The sequence below is a fragment of the Calonectris borealis genome, chromosome 13, assembly GCF_964195595.1.
Source record: "Calonectris borealis chromosome 13, bCalBor7.hap1.2, whole genome shotgun sequence".
Taxonomy (NCBI): domain Eukaryota; kingdom Metazoa; phylum Chordata; class Aves; order Procellariiformes; family Procellariidae; genus Calonectris; species Calonectris borealis.
In genome coordinates, this window is record NC_134324.1 from 12261648 (window position 1) to 12279693 (window position 18046).

General features: G+C 47.8%; 2 protein-coding genes across 5 annotated transcripts in view; one reads left to right on the forward strand and one right to left on the reverse strand.

Moving 5' to 3' along the window:
- LOC142087719 (thymosin beta-15A homolog) overlaps nucleotides 1–18046 on the reverse strand; it is a 463475-nt gene that overhangs the window by 142311 nt on the left and 303118 nt on the right. The window lies entirely within an intron of this gene.
- LOC142087710 (nuclear pore glycoprotein p62-like) lies at nucleotides 19–17955 on the forward strand. 4 transcript variants are annotated; one of them, XR_012675567.1, is made up of 13 exons: nucleotides 173–597; nucleotides 1445–1833; nucleotides 2552–2662; nucleotides 3058–3186; nucleotides 4573–4668; nucleotides 5794–5899; nucleotides 6046–6190; nucleotides 6448–6497; nucleotides 13246–13380; nucleotides 14079–14190; nucleotides 15067–15133; nucleotides 15242–15400; nucleotides 17730–17809. XR_012675567.1 is itself a non-coding variant. In XM_075162236.1 (12 exons), the coding sequence occupies exons 1-12, from the start codon at nucleotides 317–319 to the stop codon at nucleotides 17819–17821; spliced, it is 1713 nt and encodes a 570-aa protein (XP_075018337.1). In that variant the 5' UTR covers nucleotides 19–316; the 3' UTR covers nucleotides 17822–17955. The 4 variants fall into 4 exon arrangements, 2 of the variants coding, with proteins under 2 accessions (XP_075018337.1, XP_075018338.1); XM_075162236.1 differs by lacking the exon at nucleotides 15242–15400 and having other exon boundaries at nucleotides 19–597; nucleotides 17730–17955; XM_075162237.1 differs by lacking the exons at nucleotides 4573–4668; nucleotides 15242–15400 and having other exon boundaries at nucleotides 171–597; nucleotides 17730–17955.

An 18046-nucleotide genomic window follows, 5' to 3' on the forward strand; every position in this document is an offset into this window, starting at 1 on the left:
CTCCCCGCCTCTTGTCGCCTCGCGAGCCAATCCGACCGGGCCGCCCACGAGCGGCGGCGGGACTAGCCAATAGCTGTTGAGGGCGGGAAGACCCGGCCGGTGGTTGGGAGGCGGGAGAGAGGGGCGGGTGCAGAGTGGCGGTAAAGTGCGTCATTCCTGTGCGCGCGCGCGGCGCGTGGTGGCAGTCGCGGCGGTGGCGGGCGCGGCGCTGTGCGGCTCGGCTGGGCGGTTGGGGCTGGGCCGCGGGAGCTGGGCCGCCGCCCCCGCCCGGGTCTCCTGACGGTGGCGGTCCCTCTTCCCGCAGGCCGCAGCCGCCATGAACCAGTTCAACCTCGGGTCGGGTGCGGCGGGAGGCGGCTTCACTTTCGGCACGCCGAAGACGGCCGCCACAACGGCCACGACCGGCTTCTCCTTCTCCACGCCTGCCGCCTCGGGGGGCTTCAGCTTCGGGAGCGCGGCCCAGGCGCCTGCCAGCAGCCAGCCCGCCGGGCTCTTCTCCTTCAGCACGCCGGGCACTGCCGCGCAGCCTGCCAGCTTCAGCTTCGGGACGCCGGCCACGGCCACCGCGGCTCCGGCAGCGAACGTGTTCCCGCTGGGGTGAGAGGCCCGGGGGTCGGCCGGTGCCGGGGTGGGGGTGTTGGCTTTGCTGAGCGGTCCTGGCCACGGGGGACTGTGAGTGGATGACGTCCTGCTCGTTGCTTTGGAAGGGCTTTGGAAGTAATTCTCAAGGGAGCAGACCTGTTGCTCTTGTGCCTTAGAATTCCCCCTGCACTGCAGCGCATTGGGAAAAGCGTTCAGCGAGACCTGTTCTTTGTCGGTGCTGACTTTTTCGGATGAGTATGAAGAATAAGCTGTTCCACACTTGAGTCTGTAATTGGGGTATAGATGCTTGCATGAAGAAATGCTAAAACTTTGCGTCAGAGCATAAAATGTCTTGTCCTTTCTGATCTGAATCTGGAGCGCTCAGAATGTTTCTTCAGCGGCGTGCGACCGTTTTGTCCTTAGGAAAGGCTGTAAGCTTTGAGGTGGTTCTTCAGAACTGCTGTTATTGAAGCTTGCCGGAAGGGAGCAGTGGGAAGGGAGCTCAAGTGGGGACTAGCAGTAAAAGTTAGTTGAACAAAATGGTCTTCTGTAGAGGAAGTGAAAAGGGTGCTTAGGAGCCGAGAGAATAAGCACCTTCACTTACACTGCCATAAATGTCTTCTGGTGCCTGGATGGGTGGAGGTAATTAAGGGGGAGTCAGTATAAAGAGACTTAACAGAGGATTGCAGATGGCAGGAGTTGCGATACAGTCTTTGTCAAAATTGAAACATAAACCCGGTCAAGTGCACATCTTTTTGAAAGGTGGTTTCTGCTGTCAGCAAATGGTCTGTAAGAAAGCCGACTTGGTACTTGACTGGATGTACGTCTCAAACAGATTGGCCTCTTTTCTTTTCTTCTCTAGGGCAAATGCACCAAAATTAAACTTTGGAGGCAGCACTGCAACTCAAGCTGCTGGAATCACAGCGGGCTTTGGATTTGGTAGCTCTGTACCAACCAGCGTGCCCTCAAGTCAAGCAGCAGCCCCTTCTGGCTTTGTGTTTGGATCTCCTGCCACCACCACCACGACCACCACCACGGCTCAGCCTGGGACAACTGGAGGGTTTACTTTTTCCAGTGGTACCACAACTCAGGCCGGAACAGCCGGCTTCAACATTGGCACTGCAGCTCCGCAAGCAGCGCCCACAGGGTTGACCTTTGGAACAGCATCTGCAGCTGCTGCCACCACTGCTGCCACCTTAGGAGCTGCAACCCAGTCAGCAACCCCCTTCAGCCTTGGGGGGCAGTCCGCAGGTGAGTGCCTGGGCTTGAAATGGCCGCTGGAGTCAGGAAGCCTGTCGGCAGGGAGGGCAGCTGGGGATGGCGTGGAGGTTCTGCAGCCTCCTGCTTCTGCTGGTGTGAAATGAAGCGAGTGGCTGGAATCGGTGTTTTTTCTGGTATGCTTTTCCAGGGTCTTCAGTGATGAGTAACAATTGCTATTTTGCCTTTGGGTTTGGAGAGTGAGGCCGAAATAATTTTGCTGTGTGTGTAGAAGTGTCAGCTGCCATTTGATGCACTTATTTAAATGTTTGTAGCGGGTTTGCTGGTGCAGAGGGAAAGGGCTCAGAGTGGTGGGGAGGGGTCACCGCAGGATGCACTGGGCCCACGGTGTCAAACCACTGTTCATCTCCCTGACAGCAGGAACCTGCCCACTCCTGCAGAGTCCAGCAGAAGTTTAGTTTGCAGCTTTTGATTTACTTGTTGGTGACAGTGCAGGCCTCGGAGGGAAGGTCATCAGCTCTGGGGTGAGGGTGATGTTCGTCTGTGTTAGAATCATTCTTGCAAGTCTCTTTACGTAATGAGCTTGTTAGCCCTAGTTCATTTCCTGGGTAACGCAGAGTATTTGTTGCATTGAATATTAATGTTTTTCTTCTACTCTTATTGCTTCTAACTTGACTATTGCTGTGATCAGCGGAAACTACAGCGTCTCTGTAGTAAAAGGTTTGTCTTTTACTTACGCTACTTGTTCCAGGTCTAAACTTTGGGTCATTGCCTTCGACAGCAGCCACTAGTGCAACCACGGCAACGCTGACCACTAGTACCAGCCAGGGACCCGCTCTGTCCTTTGGAACCAAACTTGGAGGTAGGAGGTTGTTTTAGGAAATAATTACTCAAGGCTTAGTGAGTCTGCTGTCCTTCTGGGAATAGTTTTCTAAACTGGTGTCTGGAAACGGGCTAGAAGTGTTTGTAACTGTGAATTTGCAATGGCATCAGTAATCTGTGACGGTTCATGCAGCCATTGAACTTAGTATTCTGTATTTTTTATTGTGTCCCACGTGCCAAATGTACTTCTTGCTGGAGCGTAGTGGATGGGAGCCACAGGTTTCAAGGGTACATTGGAAAAGAAGGAGAGCTGAAGTAGAATAAGAGGAAAAATAGTTTAAAATTCTTACATCCATAAAAACCTGGTGTAGATAGGCAAATTTGTATCGCGTTCTCAGCATGATTGTACAAGATCAACGCTTTTTCTGTTTGTAGTAACATCCACAGCTGCTACAACTGCTGCTACGACCACAACCTCCGTCCTTGGTTCAACGGGGCCTACGCTGTTTGCGTCTATAGTGAGTTCTTCAGCACCGACGTCGTCTACCGCCACGGGCCTCTCACGTAAGTCACAATACACGGGTTTTATCTGTTGGGGGAATAAATGAGCAGCATGGTTGGTGCTACCTGTCAGTAGTGGACCTGCAGATGCTGGGGGAATATGGGAGAATTCAAAAGGCCAGCTCTCCCCGCTGTTTGCCACCCTCCTTCTTTGTGATTTCTGGCAAACGTTCTCCGGTGGTGAGGCATGGAGCACCATGCACCAAAGCACACTTTAGGTTCAGAGTGGGCAAGCAGCACGGGGCAGTTTTAGCTGTGTGTGAATTTTTTGTTTCTGTGTCTGGGTAGTACTGCCACAAGTGAGCTTTCTAGTGATGTTTTAGGTGCTCTCCTGCAGACCCCAGTGCCTTGCGTCTGGTTACGTGTGCCTTTGACTCTTGCATTAAGAACAGTGGCCTGTGGCAGTGGAGGTGCAGTGTGCTAAAAACAAGTGTTCACACAGCTGTATGTTTGCAAGTTCCTCTGGTAATAACTGGCAAGTTTCCTCTTGCAAAATTATTTTTATGGCAGGAAATAGCTTCTATTTTCTGATAGCTTTAAGGCAGTAGCCCACGTTTGAAGACAGTCCCAACAGCTTTCTTTCTCGATCTGCAGTGAGTTGTCAACGCTTCAGTTTCCTTTGATTATGGAGACTAGCTAGAGTAAATGTCAATGTTTACCAGCGTTAATACAACTATTCCATACATAATGCTGTCTTACACTCAGCTCTGAAAATGTGGGCAGCTGCTCCCAAGAACCTTCACGAGTTCTGTGTTAAAGCCAAACTGATAACTTTTAACTAATGAGCTGCAATTTGTAGATGCCCTATATATACCAGCCTAACAACTTGTATTTTCAGTAGCTCTACAATGCTTGCATTGCTACTCTAGTTCCAAAGCTGACCTTAATCTTGGTGTTTAAGAATGCTTTTAAGCTAATGGACATTCTCTGTTTATCAGGGTGCCTGAATCCTTGTTCTTAGATGATAATAGGTGGGTTGTTTCCAGGCAGCTGAGATGTGGCCAGCGTGTTTCCTGTAGTATGTGCAATTGTATTGCTTTAGCAAGTAGACTCATTCCTGCCTGCCCGTGTCCAGTACCCTTTGCTTGTGTTAGCATTTGAGAGCGGTTAAATGTTAGATAATTCAAAATAGGTAAAGAGCAGTGACAGTAGCTTGGCCCCTGGGTTGATAAAAATTTCCTAGGAGATTCGCAGAGCATTCTGGCTATTTTATAGCTTCAGCCTGCCTTTTTTCATGTCGTGTCTGGATGATCCGTCACCTAAACAGTGATCCTGGTTAATACAAATAAAGACCAGATGGCGATGGGTGAGCAGGCAGGGTAGGGCTTTTCAAAGGGGCACTGTATTTAATGGGTTACGCAAACTCTTAATGTTGTCTTCTGTTTACAGTTGGTGCCCCTTCCGCTGGGACTGCCAGTCTTGGAACGCTTGGGTTTGGATTAAAAGTTCCTGGAACGACAGCTGCCGCAACAAGCACTGCCACTAGTAAGAACTAGATGCTGAAAGTAGCTGAAGAGAAGGAAGGCTGACTTCAGCGCTCTGTCGTAGCGTAAAGGGCCACGCCAGTGTAGCAGCACAGCAGTTCTAATCTCTAATGCCCTCCAATAACTGAAAATAACGCAGTATTTCTTTCTCTGATCCTCCTTTTCCATCTCCCCAAATGCACAGTTACTTATGACTTCTGAGAGCCTGTCCACAGCAAAGGGACTTTGGGCGAAGGAAGGCCTGTAGGCTTTGATGTACTCATCTGGAGCAAGTAAATAGATCAGCTGCTCCTTCTCTAGCCTGCCTGCGCAGGTGCAGAATTGCTCTGAGAGGTGAGGGAGAGGTGTCCCAATGGGGGAAAGGAGAGGCCAAAGACTTGCGGGCATGTTAGGGAGAGATGTTTTCTGTTTCAGTTCTGCCCCATGAATCGGTTTCTTCCATATTATAAGTTTCAAAGTGTAGGATTTCATTAACTTTTCTTCAAAAAAAAAAAAAGCAGAGATGAGTGCTGTGTTTAAGTGGCAAACCTTGTGTGAAAACCTGCAGTGGAATTTGCTGCTGCACGGTGTTGGGAATTCAGGTCTGAACATCCTTTTCTGGATGCAGTTACCGGTCAGTTTTCAGTGTAATAACGTGGATGCTGCTCAGCTCTCAAGGTCTTTGTAGAGCTTGTTTCTGGAGCAACTGAAGAATTTGAGCTGAGTGCCTAGAAGTGCCATGCGACTGGCTGACAGTACCATCTTTTGGTAGATGCTCTTAGCTTTGTGAAAACGTAGAAGTCTCATTTTCTGCAAAGACGCAGGAGAGGGGAACCGAGTGTGCTGGTAGTTATTAAGTCTAGTATTAAAAGAGGAGGAGATTGTGAGGGGTGTGTGGGCTAATGCTGTGTTTCTTTGAATAATGCCCGGGTTAAGTGCAGGCTGACGGGTCCTCATTTTACTAGAACTACTGGTCAGACATTTACAGTCCACTACGTTTGTGTCAAGATGTGCTTCGTTCCCTTCTTGACAGGCATGGGATTTGCTACTTGAGCAAGCGCATAGAAGTGTATATTGGACCTGTTCTCAATTCGTTAGATAGCAGATGTGTCCTTTTCTGTCGCTTGACTTGAATCTCTTCTTTCAGGCACCTCTTCTGCTTCTGGCTTTGCTTTGAATCTTAAGCCATTAACTACGACTGGTGCCATTGGAGCTGGGACTTCTACAGCTGCCATAACCACAACAACAACCAGGTGAATATTTTGTTATAACTGACTATTTTGCGACTCAGGCAAGAGGCAGTATTAATGCTGGTGTCTAGTGGAGGAAGGGGAAATGACTGTTGTCATGTTTATATTTTGGTTTTTGATCTTGTGTTCTGTCTTGCACTTCCTCTCAGCGCGCCTCCAGTGATGACTTATGCCCAGCTAGAGAGTTTGATAAACAAGTGGAGTCTGGAACTGGAAGACCAAGAGAAACACTTTCTCCATCAGGCTACGCAAGTTAATGCCTGGGATCGGACGCTGATAGAGAATGGAGAGAAGGTAAAGTGACATCCAGTGTAACCTGATTGGCTTGCTTAGATCCTTGAAAGGCGTTCAGTGTTACAGATGCAGCAAGCCATCTAGTGGGACTTTCTACTTGTAAAAAAACCAGATGTGAATTATATCTGATGCTTGTGAAAGACTTGCTGTATGTCTGTTCTGGTCTTTAGGCTTTGAAGCCTGGAAATTTGTTCTGTGAGTCTACACTATGGTAACAAGTAATTTTCTTAGTACAATTAAGTGTCTTCTGTTTCCAGATTACTTCATTACACAGAGAAGTAGAGAAAGTGAAGCTTGATCAGAAGAGGTACGAAACTGTGAACGCTTGAAATGATTTTGTTTCTTTTTTGCATCTTCTCGCGTTGTGGTATGGCAGATCTAGAATGTTGTCCTGGATCCGGCTGGGACAGGGTTAACTTTCTTCCCAATAGCTTGGGGGGTGTGCTGTGTTTTGGGTTTGGTGTGAAAGGAGCATTATGGCCCATTGATGCTTTGGCTGTTGCTGGGTGGTGCTTGCACTGGGGTGGGGCGGAGGGGGTGGGGAGGAGGGTGGGGGAGCACAGTCGGGGTGGTGAACCCAGCTGGCCAATGGGGTATTCTATACCATGTGACATCATGCTCAGTATGAAAACCAGGTGGGGGGGGCGGCCTTGCCCCCGCGTTCGTGACATGTGGTCGGTGGTTGGTGAGCAGTTGCATTGTGCATCGTCTGCTTTGTATATTCTGTTACTGTTGTTGTTCTCATTGTTGTTATTACTGTTGTACTTTGTTTTACTTCAATTATTAAACTGTTTTTATTTCAACCTGGGAGTTTTCCTACTTGTGCCCTCCCGATTCTCTCCTCCATCCCACCAGAGGGGAGGGTGAGCGAGCGGCTGCGTGGGGTTTATTTGCTGGCTGGGGTTAAACCACGACAGTCCTTTTTGGCGCCCAATGTGGGGCAGCGAAGGGTTGAGATAACAGATTAATTAAAGCATATTAAGGAATTTATATCTGTTAACATATTAATTTGTTCTGCACCATGCTCTTGTTTTTACTGTACCTGTTAAAGATTGGAGTTGGGTTTTGTAGTCTGCTGTGCTCTGCAGTGATTAATGATGTTTTGCCTGGGAGATTTGTTACTAAAACGCTGGCATTGGGGGTTATTTGGTATTTGGGATTTGTAATGAAGCCATTTCTGTATTTTGGGTACCACCTCATGGAGACCATTAGCAATTATACCTATTCCTCTGAGAGATTTTTTATGGAGGAAATAGAGAATGGCACCCTCGCTACCTTTCTCTATGATGTCATCTCCTTTGTTAAAATAACTTGCCAGTACCTTGAACATCCCTGGGTAGTTAAGATACATCTATTGGTGCTCCTTGGGAATATTGTTGTGGTTTTATCCAAGGTTAGTAAGCAATTCAAGAATGTCATCCAGAGATCTGCCCCAAGGCTGGATAGTTATGAGTGGCAGGGCGAGTGGGCAAATGGGCATTGCATGGGCAAATGCCTAGGATGATGGGCACCCCCAGTGTTCTGGAACTTCACCCCTGAACAAGTGCAGAACCCTGAAAAATTAGTAGAATATTTGGAAGAAGTAGGCTGTCACCCTGGCCATTCTAGGAAGACACAAATCACAATGTGCTGGGGCCTGGGCCATGCCTACCGAGCCCTGTTCAACACCACTCAGAACCCCCAAGGGGAAGGAAACGTCTCTGCAGCTGATGACAAAACAACAGGCCCTGTGGCTCCCCCACCCCCCACGGCAGGCACGGCAGCTACTCTGCTCCCTGCGACAGGGAACCAATCCATGCTGGTATCAGTCGCCCCTATACGAAAAAGAAAATGCACAAGGAAATCAGCTCGTCTAGTAAGGGATGAAGATGAACCAGGGCCATCACGAGAACAGGAGGAGGAGGAGGAGGCAGAACCCGTAAATGAGATGGTAACCACCTGATCCCTATCCCTGGGGGAGCTGCGAGATATGCGAAAAGACTTCAGCCGTTGTCCAGGTGAGCGCATTGTCACCTGGCTGCTCCGATGCTGGGATAATGGGGCCAGTAGCCTGGAATTAGAGGGTAGGTAAGCCAAGCAGCTGGGATCCCTTTCTAGGGAAGGGGGCATTGACAAAGCGATTGGACATGGGGCACAAGTCCTCAGCCTCTGGAGGCGACTCCTGTCAGGTGTGAAGGAAAGGTATCCCTTCAAGGAAGATGTTATATGCCACCCAGGCAAGTGGACCACCATGGAGAGAGGTATCCAGTACCTGAGGGAATTAGCCGTGCTGGAGGTGATTTATGATGACCTGAACAATGAGCAGTTATCCAAAGACCCAGATGAGGTCAAATGCACCCGACCCATGTGGCGGAAGTTTGTACGGAGCGCACCAGCGTCACATGCAAACTCATTGGCAGTAATGACCTGGAGAGATGGAGAGGAACAAACAGTGGATGAACTGGCTGGTCGACTCCGGCCATATGAAGAAAGTCTCTCTTCCTCCCTACGGGCCTGTGTCTCTGCTGTGCAGAAACTGTCTCAGGAGGTCCAGCAACTCAAAGAGGATATGTCCTGCTCCCCACCTGCACGGGCCAGTGTTTCAGACATTAGGAGCAAGCGTCCCTCTGCTCAAGAGAGGAGACATCGTGGGTACACACCCCGGGGCACCCTGTGGTTTTACCTGTGTGACGACGGAGAGGACATGAGGCAGTGGGATGGAAAACCTAAACCTACCTCAGTCCTACAGGCACGGGTACATGAGTTGCAAGGAAAAACAACCACAAAAGGGGCTTCTTCTAGGAAAACTGCTGCTCCAGTCTCCAGTGAGTTCCCCAGACAGAGTAGAAGGGCTGATTCCACTGCCGACCTTAACAAAGGGACTTCTGATTCATACTTACAAGAAGTGGATAGCGAATATGATGACCAGGACTAGAGGGGCCCTGCCTCCAGCCAGGTGGAGGAAAGGGACAACCGGGTTTACTGGACTGTGTGGATTCGATGGCCTGGCACATCAGACCCACAGGAGTATAAGGCTCTCGTAGACACCGGTGCACAGTGCACCCTGATGCCATCAGGCTATAAAGGGGCAGAACCCATTTGTATTTCTGGAGTGACAGGGGGATCCCAAGAGTTAACTGTATTGGAGGCCGAAGTGAGCCTGACCGGGAATGAGTGGCAGAAGCACCCCATTGTGACTGGCCCAGAGGCTCCGTGCATCCTTGGCATAGACTATCTCAGGAGAGGGTATTTCAAGGACCCAGAAGGGTACCGGTGGACTTTTGGTATAGCTGCCCTGGAGACGGAGGAAATTAAACAGCTGTCTACCTTGCCTGGTCTCTCAGAGGATCCTTCTGCTGTGGGGTTGTTGAAGGTTGAAGAACAACAGGTACCAATTGCTACCACAACAGTGCACCGGTGGCAATATTGCACCAACCGAGACTCCCTGCTTCCCATCCATGAGCTGATTCGTCGACTGGAGAGCCAAGGAGTGATCAGCAAGACTCGCTCACCCTTCAACAGTCCCATATGGCCAGTGCGAAAGTCCAATGGAGAGTGGAGACTAACAGTAGACTATCGTGGCCTGAACGAAGTCACGCTGCCACTGAGTGCTGCCATGCCGGACATGCTGGAACTCCAATATGAACTGGAGTCAAAGGCAGCCAAGTGGTACGCCACCATTGATATCGCTAATGCGTTCTTCTCAATCCCTTTGGTGGCATAGCGCAGGCCACAGTTTGCTTTCACTTGGAGGGGCGTCCAGTACACCTGGAACCGACTGCCCCAGGGGTGGAAACACAGCCCTACCATTTGCCATGGACTGATCCACACCGCACTGGAACAGGGTGAGGCTCCGGAACACGTGCAATACATCAATGACATCATTGTATGGGGCAGAACAGCAGAGGAAGTTTTCGAGAAAGGGGAGAGAATAGTCCAAATCCTTCTGAAGGCCGGCTTTGCCATAAAACGAAGTAAGGTCAAGGGACCTGCACAGGAGATCCAGTTTTTAGGAATAAAATGGCAAGATGGACATTGTCAGATCCCAATGGATGTGATCAATAAAATAACAGCCATGTCCCCACCAACTAACAAAAAGGAAACGCAAGTTTTCTTAGGCGTTGTGGGTTTTTGGAGAATGCATATTCCAAATTACAGTCAGATCGTAAGCCCTCTCTATCACGTGACCAGGAAGAAGAATGACTTCAAATGGGGCCCTGAGCAACGACAAGCATTTGAACAAATTAAACAGGAGATAGTTCAGGCAGTAGCCCTTGGGCCAGTCCGGGCAGGACAAGATGTGAAGAATGTGCTCTACACCGCAGCCGGGGAGAATGGCCCTACCTGGAGCCTCTGGCAGAAAGCACCAGGGGAGACTGAAGGTCGACCCTTAGGGTTCTAGAGTCGGGGATACAGAGGATCCGAGGCCCACTACACTCCAACTGAGAAGGAGATATTGGCAGCATATGAAGGGGTTCAAGCTGCTTCAGAAGTGGTTGGTGCTGAAGCACAGCTCCTCCTGGCACCCCGACTGCCGGTGCTGGGCTGGATGTTCAAAGGGAGCGTCCCCTCTACACATCATGCAACCGATGCTACGTGGAGTAAGTGGGTCGCGCTGGTCACACAACGGGCCCGAATAGGAAACCCCAGTCGCCCAGGAATCTTGGAAGTGATCGCGAACTGGCCAGAAGGCAAAGATTTCGGAATATCCCCAGAGGAGGAGGTGACGCGTGCTGAAGAGGCCCCACCGTATAACGCACTACCGGAAAATGAGAAGCAATATGCTCTGTTCACTGGTGGGAAAGCATCGGAGATGGAAGGCTGCTGTATGGAGTCCTATACGCCAAGTTGCAGAAACTGCTGAAGGAGAAGGTGAATCGAGCCAATTTGCAGAGGTGAAAGCCATCCAGCTGGCCTTGGATATTGCTGAACGAGAAAAATGGCCAGTACTTTATCTCTATACTGACTCATGGATGGTGGCAAATGCCCTGTGGGGGTGGTTGCAGCAGTGGAAGCAGAACAAGTGGCAGCGCAGAGGTAAACCCATCTGGGCTGCCGTACTGTGGCAAGATATTGCTGCCCAGGTAGAGAACTTGGTTGTAAAAGTACGTCACATAGATGCTCACGTACCCAAGAGTCAGGCCACTGAAGAACATCAAAACAACCAGCAGGTGGTCCAGGCTGCTAAGATCGAAGTAGCTCAGATAGGTCTGGACTGGCAACATAAGGGTGAATTATTTATAGCTCGGTGGGCCCGTGACACTTCAGGCCACCAAGGAAGAGATGCAACATATAGATGGGCTCGTGATCGAGGGGTGGACTTGACCATGCACACTATTGCACAGGTTATCCATGAATGTGAAACATGCACTGCAATCAAGCAAGCCAAGTGAGTAAAGCCTCTTTGGTATGGAGGACGATGGTTGAAATATAAATATGGGGAGGCTTGGCAGATTGGTTATATCACACTCCCACAAACCCGACAGGGCAAGCGCTATGTGCTCACCATGGTGGAAGTAACCACAGGATGGCTGGAAACATACCCTGTGCCCCATGCCACCGCCAGGAACACCATCCTGGGCCTTGAAAAACAAGTCCTATGGCGACATGGCACCCCAGAAAGAATTGAGTCAGACAATGGGATTCATTTCCGAAACACCCTCATAGACACCTGGGCCAAAGAGCATGGCACTGAGTGGGTCTATCACATCCCCTACCATGCACCAGTCTCTGTGAAAATCGAACGATACAGCGGACTGCTAAAGACAACACTGAGGGCAATGGGTGGTGGGACATTCAAGCATTGGGACACACATTTAGCAAAGGCCACCTGGTTAGTCAACACTAGGGGATCTGTCACTCGAGCTGGCCCTGCCCAATGCAACCCCTTACGTACTGTAGAGGGGGATAAGTCCCTGTCGTGCGTATGAGAAATATGCTGGGGAAGACAGTCTGGGTTACTCCTGCCTCTGGCAAGGGAAAACCCATCCATGGGATTGCTTTTGCTCAGGGACCTGGGTGCACTTGGTGGGTGATGCAAAAGGATGGGGAAGTCCGGTGTGTACCTCAAGGGGATTTAATTTTGGGTGAAAATAGCTAATGAACTGAACTGTATAATGTTAGTTACTATATAATACTGTATGTCGTCACTTCTGTGGTTACTATATGCCATATTAACAGTATTACAGTAAGAATCACCCAGATTAATGTAGGAGGAACTCCGATGAAACTGAGCAGCAAGGTGCAACGATGATAGAACCGGATGAGCGCCCAGAACTGGCCTCCGCATGCAAGAGCCCAACACCACACACCATCTCTCCTGAAAGACTGTTATGACAGATGGAACCCGAAGTCATGGACTAAATGAACTCAACGGACGTTTTAGAGGGATGGCCCATGGACTTAAGGAATGATATCTCTGTGTGTGTATATATCAAAAGGCAGGAAAAGTAGTGGTGACTGATTGGAAGGTATGGGAAAATGTGAGACCTGGGCATGATGTAGATGGTATAGAATAAGGGGTGGATATTGTCCTGGTTCCAGCTGGGACAGGGTTAACTTTCTTCCCAGTAGCTTGGGGGGTGTGCTGTGTTTTGGGTTTGGTGTGAAAGGAACATTGATGGCTTTGGCTGTTGCTGGGTGGTGCTTGCACGGGGGGCGGGGGGGCGGGGGTGAGCACAGCCAGCGTGGTGGACCCAGCTGGCCAATGGGATATTCTATACCATGTGACATCATGCTCAGTATAAAAACCAGTTGGGGGGGAGGGGCCTTGCCCCCTGTTCGTGACATGTGGTCGGTGAGCAGTTGCATTGTGCATCGTCTGCTTTGTATATTCTGTTATTGTTGTTGTTCTCATTATTATTACTGTTCTACTTTGTTTTACTTCAATTATTAAACTGTTTTTATCTCAACCCAGGAGTTTTCCTACTTGTGCCCTCCCGACTCTCTCCCCCACTCCACCGGAGGGGGAGGGGGGGTAAGCAAGTGGCTGCGTGGGGTTTATTTGCTGGCTGGGGTTAAACTATGACAAATCCATATAATCTCTAAGTAGAGTAGTTAACATTTTCTCTTTTCAGACTGGATCAGGAACTAGACTTCATTCTGTCACAGCAGAAAGAGCTTGAAGACTTGTTGACCCCTCTGGAAGAGTCTGTGAAGGAACAGAGTGGGACTATCTACTTGCAGCACGCAGATGAGGAACGGGAGAGGACGTAAGAGAAAAATCTTCTTGGAACCTGTGATGAGCAGGCTAATTGTGGTGATGATCAATGAGCAAGAAGTTGAGTTGGGATGCATGACAATATTGAACTATCAACGGCCTTTGTCAAATACGTAATCCGGTTTTATGCATGGCAACTTAGATTTTATGCGTTAGAAACAGGGAAATGGCAACTGGTGGCCCTTGAATCAGCATGAAAAGCTCTTTGGATGTTGGTCTAATCAGCTGCCTGGGAGAAGGTTACTAATTTTGGCATAATCTCTGAAAATCAGTGATTATTTAGTGATAGAAGTGAGGAGAGCAGAATGCACTGTGTGTGGCTTGAGCATCCTTGTAAGCCTTAAGTGTTGAATGGTAGCGGGGTAATTAAAAGAAGTGTTTGTCTGGTTCAAGAGAGATGAATCTTGAAGAATCCAGACTAGCTGGTTCCTTCAGTTCTGACAAAACCTTCCAGAAAGCCCTCCAAACTATTGCTTGTCTGTCTCCATGTATCTCTCAAGAGAGAAAGAAGTTAGGAGTTACTTCATCTGTGTGATAGAATGCCTCTCAGGGTGCTGTTCCCACATATCTGTCAGCCTTGGTTGAAAGGCGTGGAAGCTAATTCTGATTGCCCAGAGTTGGTGTGACTGGGAGCAGGTCTTCTGAAGTTCACTTTAAATATTCTGTCCTTGGTTCCCATGTGTTTTGCAGCTATAAACTGGCTGAAAACATAGATGCTCAGTTGAAGCGTATGGCACAAGATCTGAAGGACATCACTGAGCACCTGAATACCTCAAGAGGCCCAGCAGACACGAGTGACCCGGTAAATCCGAGCTTCGTTTTTTTGTATGTGGGTAAAGAGGCAAAGGATATTTAAACAATTCTAACTCTTCATTTGTCCACTCGTGGATACTCCACTGCTTGAAGCTTCAACCTTGGAAGGGTGTTTTGTTTTGTCCTTGGGTTGATTCTTTTTTGGTAAAACTTGCAGTATAACACAGCACAAGGCAGCCTGACTCATGTACTTACTCTGCAGTTCTGTTAATAGTTTTCAAAGTATCTCATTCTGGTATGAACTCTGGTTATTTGCTTGTTGTCTAATTTTTGCCTAGATTACAGCTTGTTTCAGAGGCATTTCTTAACGCTGATCCGGCTACCTGCTCCACCGCTTGCATCTTTCTTGTGGCAAATCTAAATTTTGTTCAGTGCCCTCCGTAGCTGCTGATACTTTTTCCTTATACTACTTTTGTATCCTCATGAAAACAAGATCTGAATTACCAGCTCTTTCTGATATGTATTAAATGGATCTTGATATTCCTTGTGGCTTTTCTGAGAGGCTTTTTTTCAGTAAAAATTTCCCTTCAGTATTGCAGACTGAGTTTTTCCCCATTCCTTTTTACTTTTGCCACCTCAAGCCTAAGGTGATTAATGTTGTGGTGGTTCCTAGGTCTGAATTGGAATAAGCTTAAGCCACAGGCATATACTCTAAACCAGTCTGTTTTCTTGCTGGGAAAGAGAAGCAAAGCAACACAGTTGCTCCACCGACTTCCTGGGAAAGTCGCTGCTAAGTTAGTGGAGCTGTACACATGAGAAATTTGATTGCATCATGTTCCAAAGGCAGGGACGGGCAGGCTCTCTTTTACTGCTCTTAGTTTTTATGTAGTGTAACGAATGACTTGCACCTTCTCTTTCTGCTCAGCTTCAGCAGATCTGTAAAATTTTGAATGCGCACATGGATTCGTTGCAGTGGATTGACCAGAACTCAGGTGAGTCTGGGAATGTGAATAGAGGCATTGTAGCACGTGTGCAAGTGTTTCTTGAATGTAAATGAATTCCTGAAGATCCCTGAGGAATCTTCTCCTCCTCACCTTCAGTGACACAGTCCCTTCTGTACTGAATTCTCCTGACGTGCATTAGAGGCCCCTGCTGAGAAGTAACTCCTGGTAACTGCTGATGTTTTACAAAGAAGCTTGAAATGCATCAGTGCAAAGCAGAGGACTTGAAAACCTTATGCTTTGTTCCATCAAACTAAGGTTAAATATTTCAACTTGTAAAATGTTGTGAGGTTTCCCTTAGGAATAGGAAAATTGGAGGTGAGGGGGGTGTGTGTGTGTGTGTGTGTGTTTAATGTTGTCATCATCCCCCCTGCAACTGGAAAGCCAGGTCCTGGTAAGACTGAGCAGCATGCATTTATCTGCGGGCGCGGTAAGTCTGGAGTAGTAGTGTGGAAGTTTCACAATAGCAGTAACTCGAGATGTAGTGCAGAGCAGAAGATACTGGATAGTGTAGTTTCTGTTGTTTCTTGTCTTGGACTCACCCTTAACTAGTATACTATGGTGCCATACTAAAATCAGACAGAAGAAAGGAACTTTTCTCACAGGGAGTGCCTCCTTGTGAGGGATTCAAGAATTGTACAGGGTTTTGATTTTAATTGATCTTAGCAGCCACAGGGGGGCATGGCAGAATAAAGCTGTGCTCCTCACCAGCACCAAATTGCAGTGCTGTGAAAGTGCTTGCACCTGATGTACTTCTTGGATGAAAGCAGGTGTACTACTATCCATGTTTAAATAGTAATATTGGCTTAGGTCAGGATTTAATTTGGCTTTTTCTTCCAGGACATATATGCTAACTTCCGCATTCCAAACATGCCGTTATTGGGAAATCTGATGCAGCTCCTGTGGCATCAGGATTCTAGCTTTACAGAATGTGTGTGAAAATAGCAACCTGTTTCCTTTAAATTCTCCTAGAAAGGAGACCCATTTTTTCCTCTGTCATTCAGTACCAAAGAAACTGTCTTATCAGTTAATAACGATTCATTCTCTTTGCTGGGAAATGTACATCTAAAGAAACAGTTCACCTTCAAACAAGAAAGAAGCAATGAGCCTAAGAAATTGCAGTTTTTGTAAGAGGTTAATGTGTCTGTTTCTGTGGGGTTCTTAGCAAGGAGCAGAATTCCTGTTACTGTGTGCACTTAAGTGGTACGGTGGAAAAACAATGCAATTTTGAAGTAAGCTTTCACATAGCCCTTGCCATTAGTAAATTGAGTAGGCCTGGGAAGGACACATTCCTTAACATTCTTTTTCTGTGAAAAAAATATTAAACCCTCCCCCCTCCCAAGCAGAACTAGGACATCTGTGCTGTAGGTGATTTTATCAGTTTTGTTTCCTGTGGAACTCCTCCAGGACTGTTTCACAACAGCCAGTGATCTTCTCTGGGCATACTCATACACTGTGGCTATTAACTTGTCTGACTTGTGAAACAATTACGTGCAACTGTGGCACTTTATTCAAATTACTGTTAACCTACACTGCCACAATTAAATGGACTTGCTGAACATGGACGCAGGGTGGTGCTGCTTCCACAAGTGAAAGGAGTGTTTGGACAAAGCTTTTTCTGACTTTCTGCCTCTTCCTGAGAGAACTAGAAAGTCTTCTCTTTTGTAGTTGCCACTGAATTCCGAGTTGAGCGAGAGAGATCTGTGAGACAGTGAAGCAGACTGCCATTTTATGCCATAATCATTTTTGCATGGTGAATTTTTGAGAAGTGTCAAACTGAAATGTGTTGCTTAATATGTCACTGGAAGATTCCGAGTTTAGCATGCTGTATGAAATAAAACCTAACTGGGAATATCTATCTCCAAGCCACAGGCTGACATAATGCTGTAGCCCTGTTGAATGGCTTCTGATAAGCTTTCATGGAATGAAATTAGAAATTGCTTTAGCTTGTGCCAAGGTTGTTTGTATATTGTGACGCCTGCTGCATTTAAAGTTGATGATCAATCAGTGGCTTACGTGTTTCCAAATTGGTGATCTGCAAATAACAGATGATCTGTGCTGTGGCTGCAAGTGCTCTGTAGCTCTTCTGTGCAATTGCACTGTCTGTTCTGTATTTACAGTTAAAAGCTTGTTATGGCCATGTGATATCTTGCAAGAAAATATGTATATGCTTCTAACAGATTGTGTGGTTAACCTGTAATTTGCATAATGCAAAGCGAGTTTAGCAGGCGGTGGGTAGGGTAAACTGGTTTACAGAGCAATTGCTTTTTCTCAAGCTGCAGACCAGCTTGCAGTTCCTGTTCAGGGAGGGTTTGCTCTGCTCTTTGATGCAGTGTCCTGAAACTGCAACATGTCCCAGGACTCTTCTGATTCTGCCTGCCAGTCCCTGAATGCCTCAGAATACTTTTTAGGCAATCGTCTTTGCCTTGGAGGGTTAGCAGTGCTTTGTGTTGGTTTTTCCTCCTTGTTTGTGCACTGTCAACTCTGAGTGTCTGTCAAAATGTTTTTCTTTCTCCTTCTGCAGGCTAAACTGTGCAGGGTTGTGTTTTAGGGTGGTTGCAAGATTAATGACTTGTTTCTCCCACAGCCGTGTTGCAGAGAAAGGTAGAAGAGGTGACAAAGGTTTGTGAGAGCCGCCGCAAGGAGCAAGAGCGCAGTTTTCGGATCACGTTTGATTGAAAGACTCAAGGTTTAAAGGATTGACCTAAAATCTCCACAGAAAAGAGAGGTTGTTGGGATGTGGGTCTCAAATGGTCTCAAACGTGGGTTTGTTTCTTTTCTTGCAATAAAACTTGTTGTGTGTTCCAAAGCCAGTCTTTGCAATGTGTGTTTGGAATTCACCCCCTCCAGTCTGAGAGACTGCATGAATTTTGTGCAGAAAGCATGTGCTCTTCGTCTCTGTTC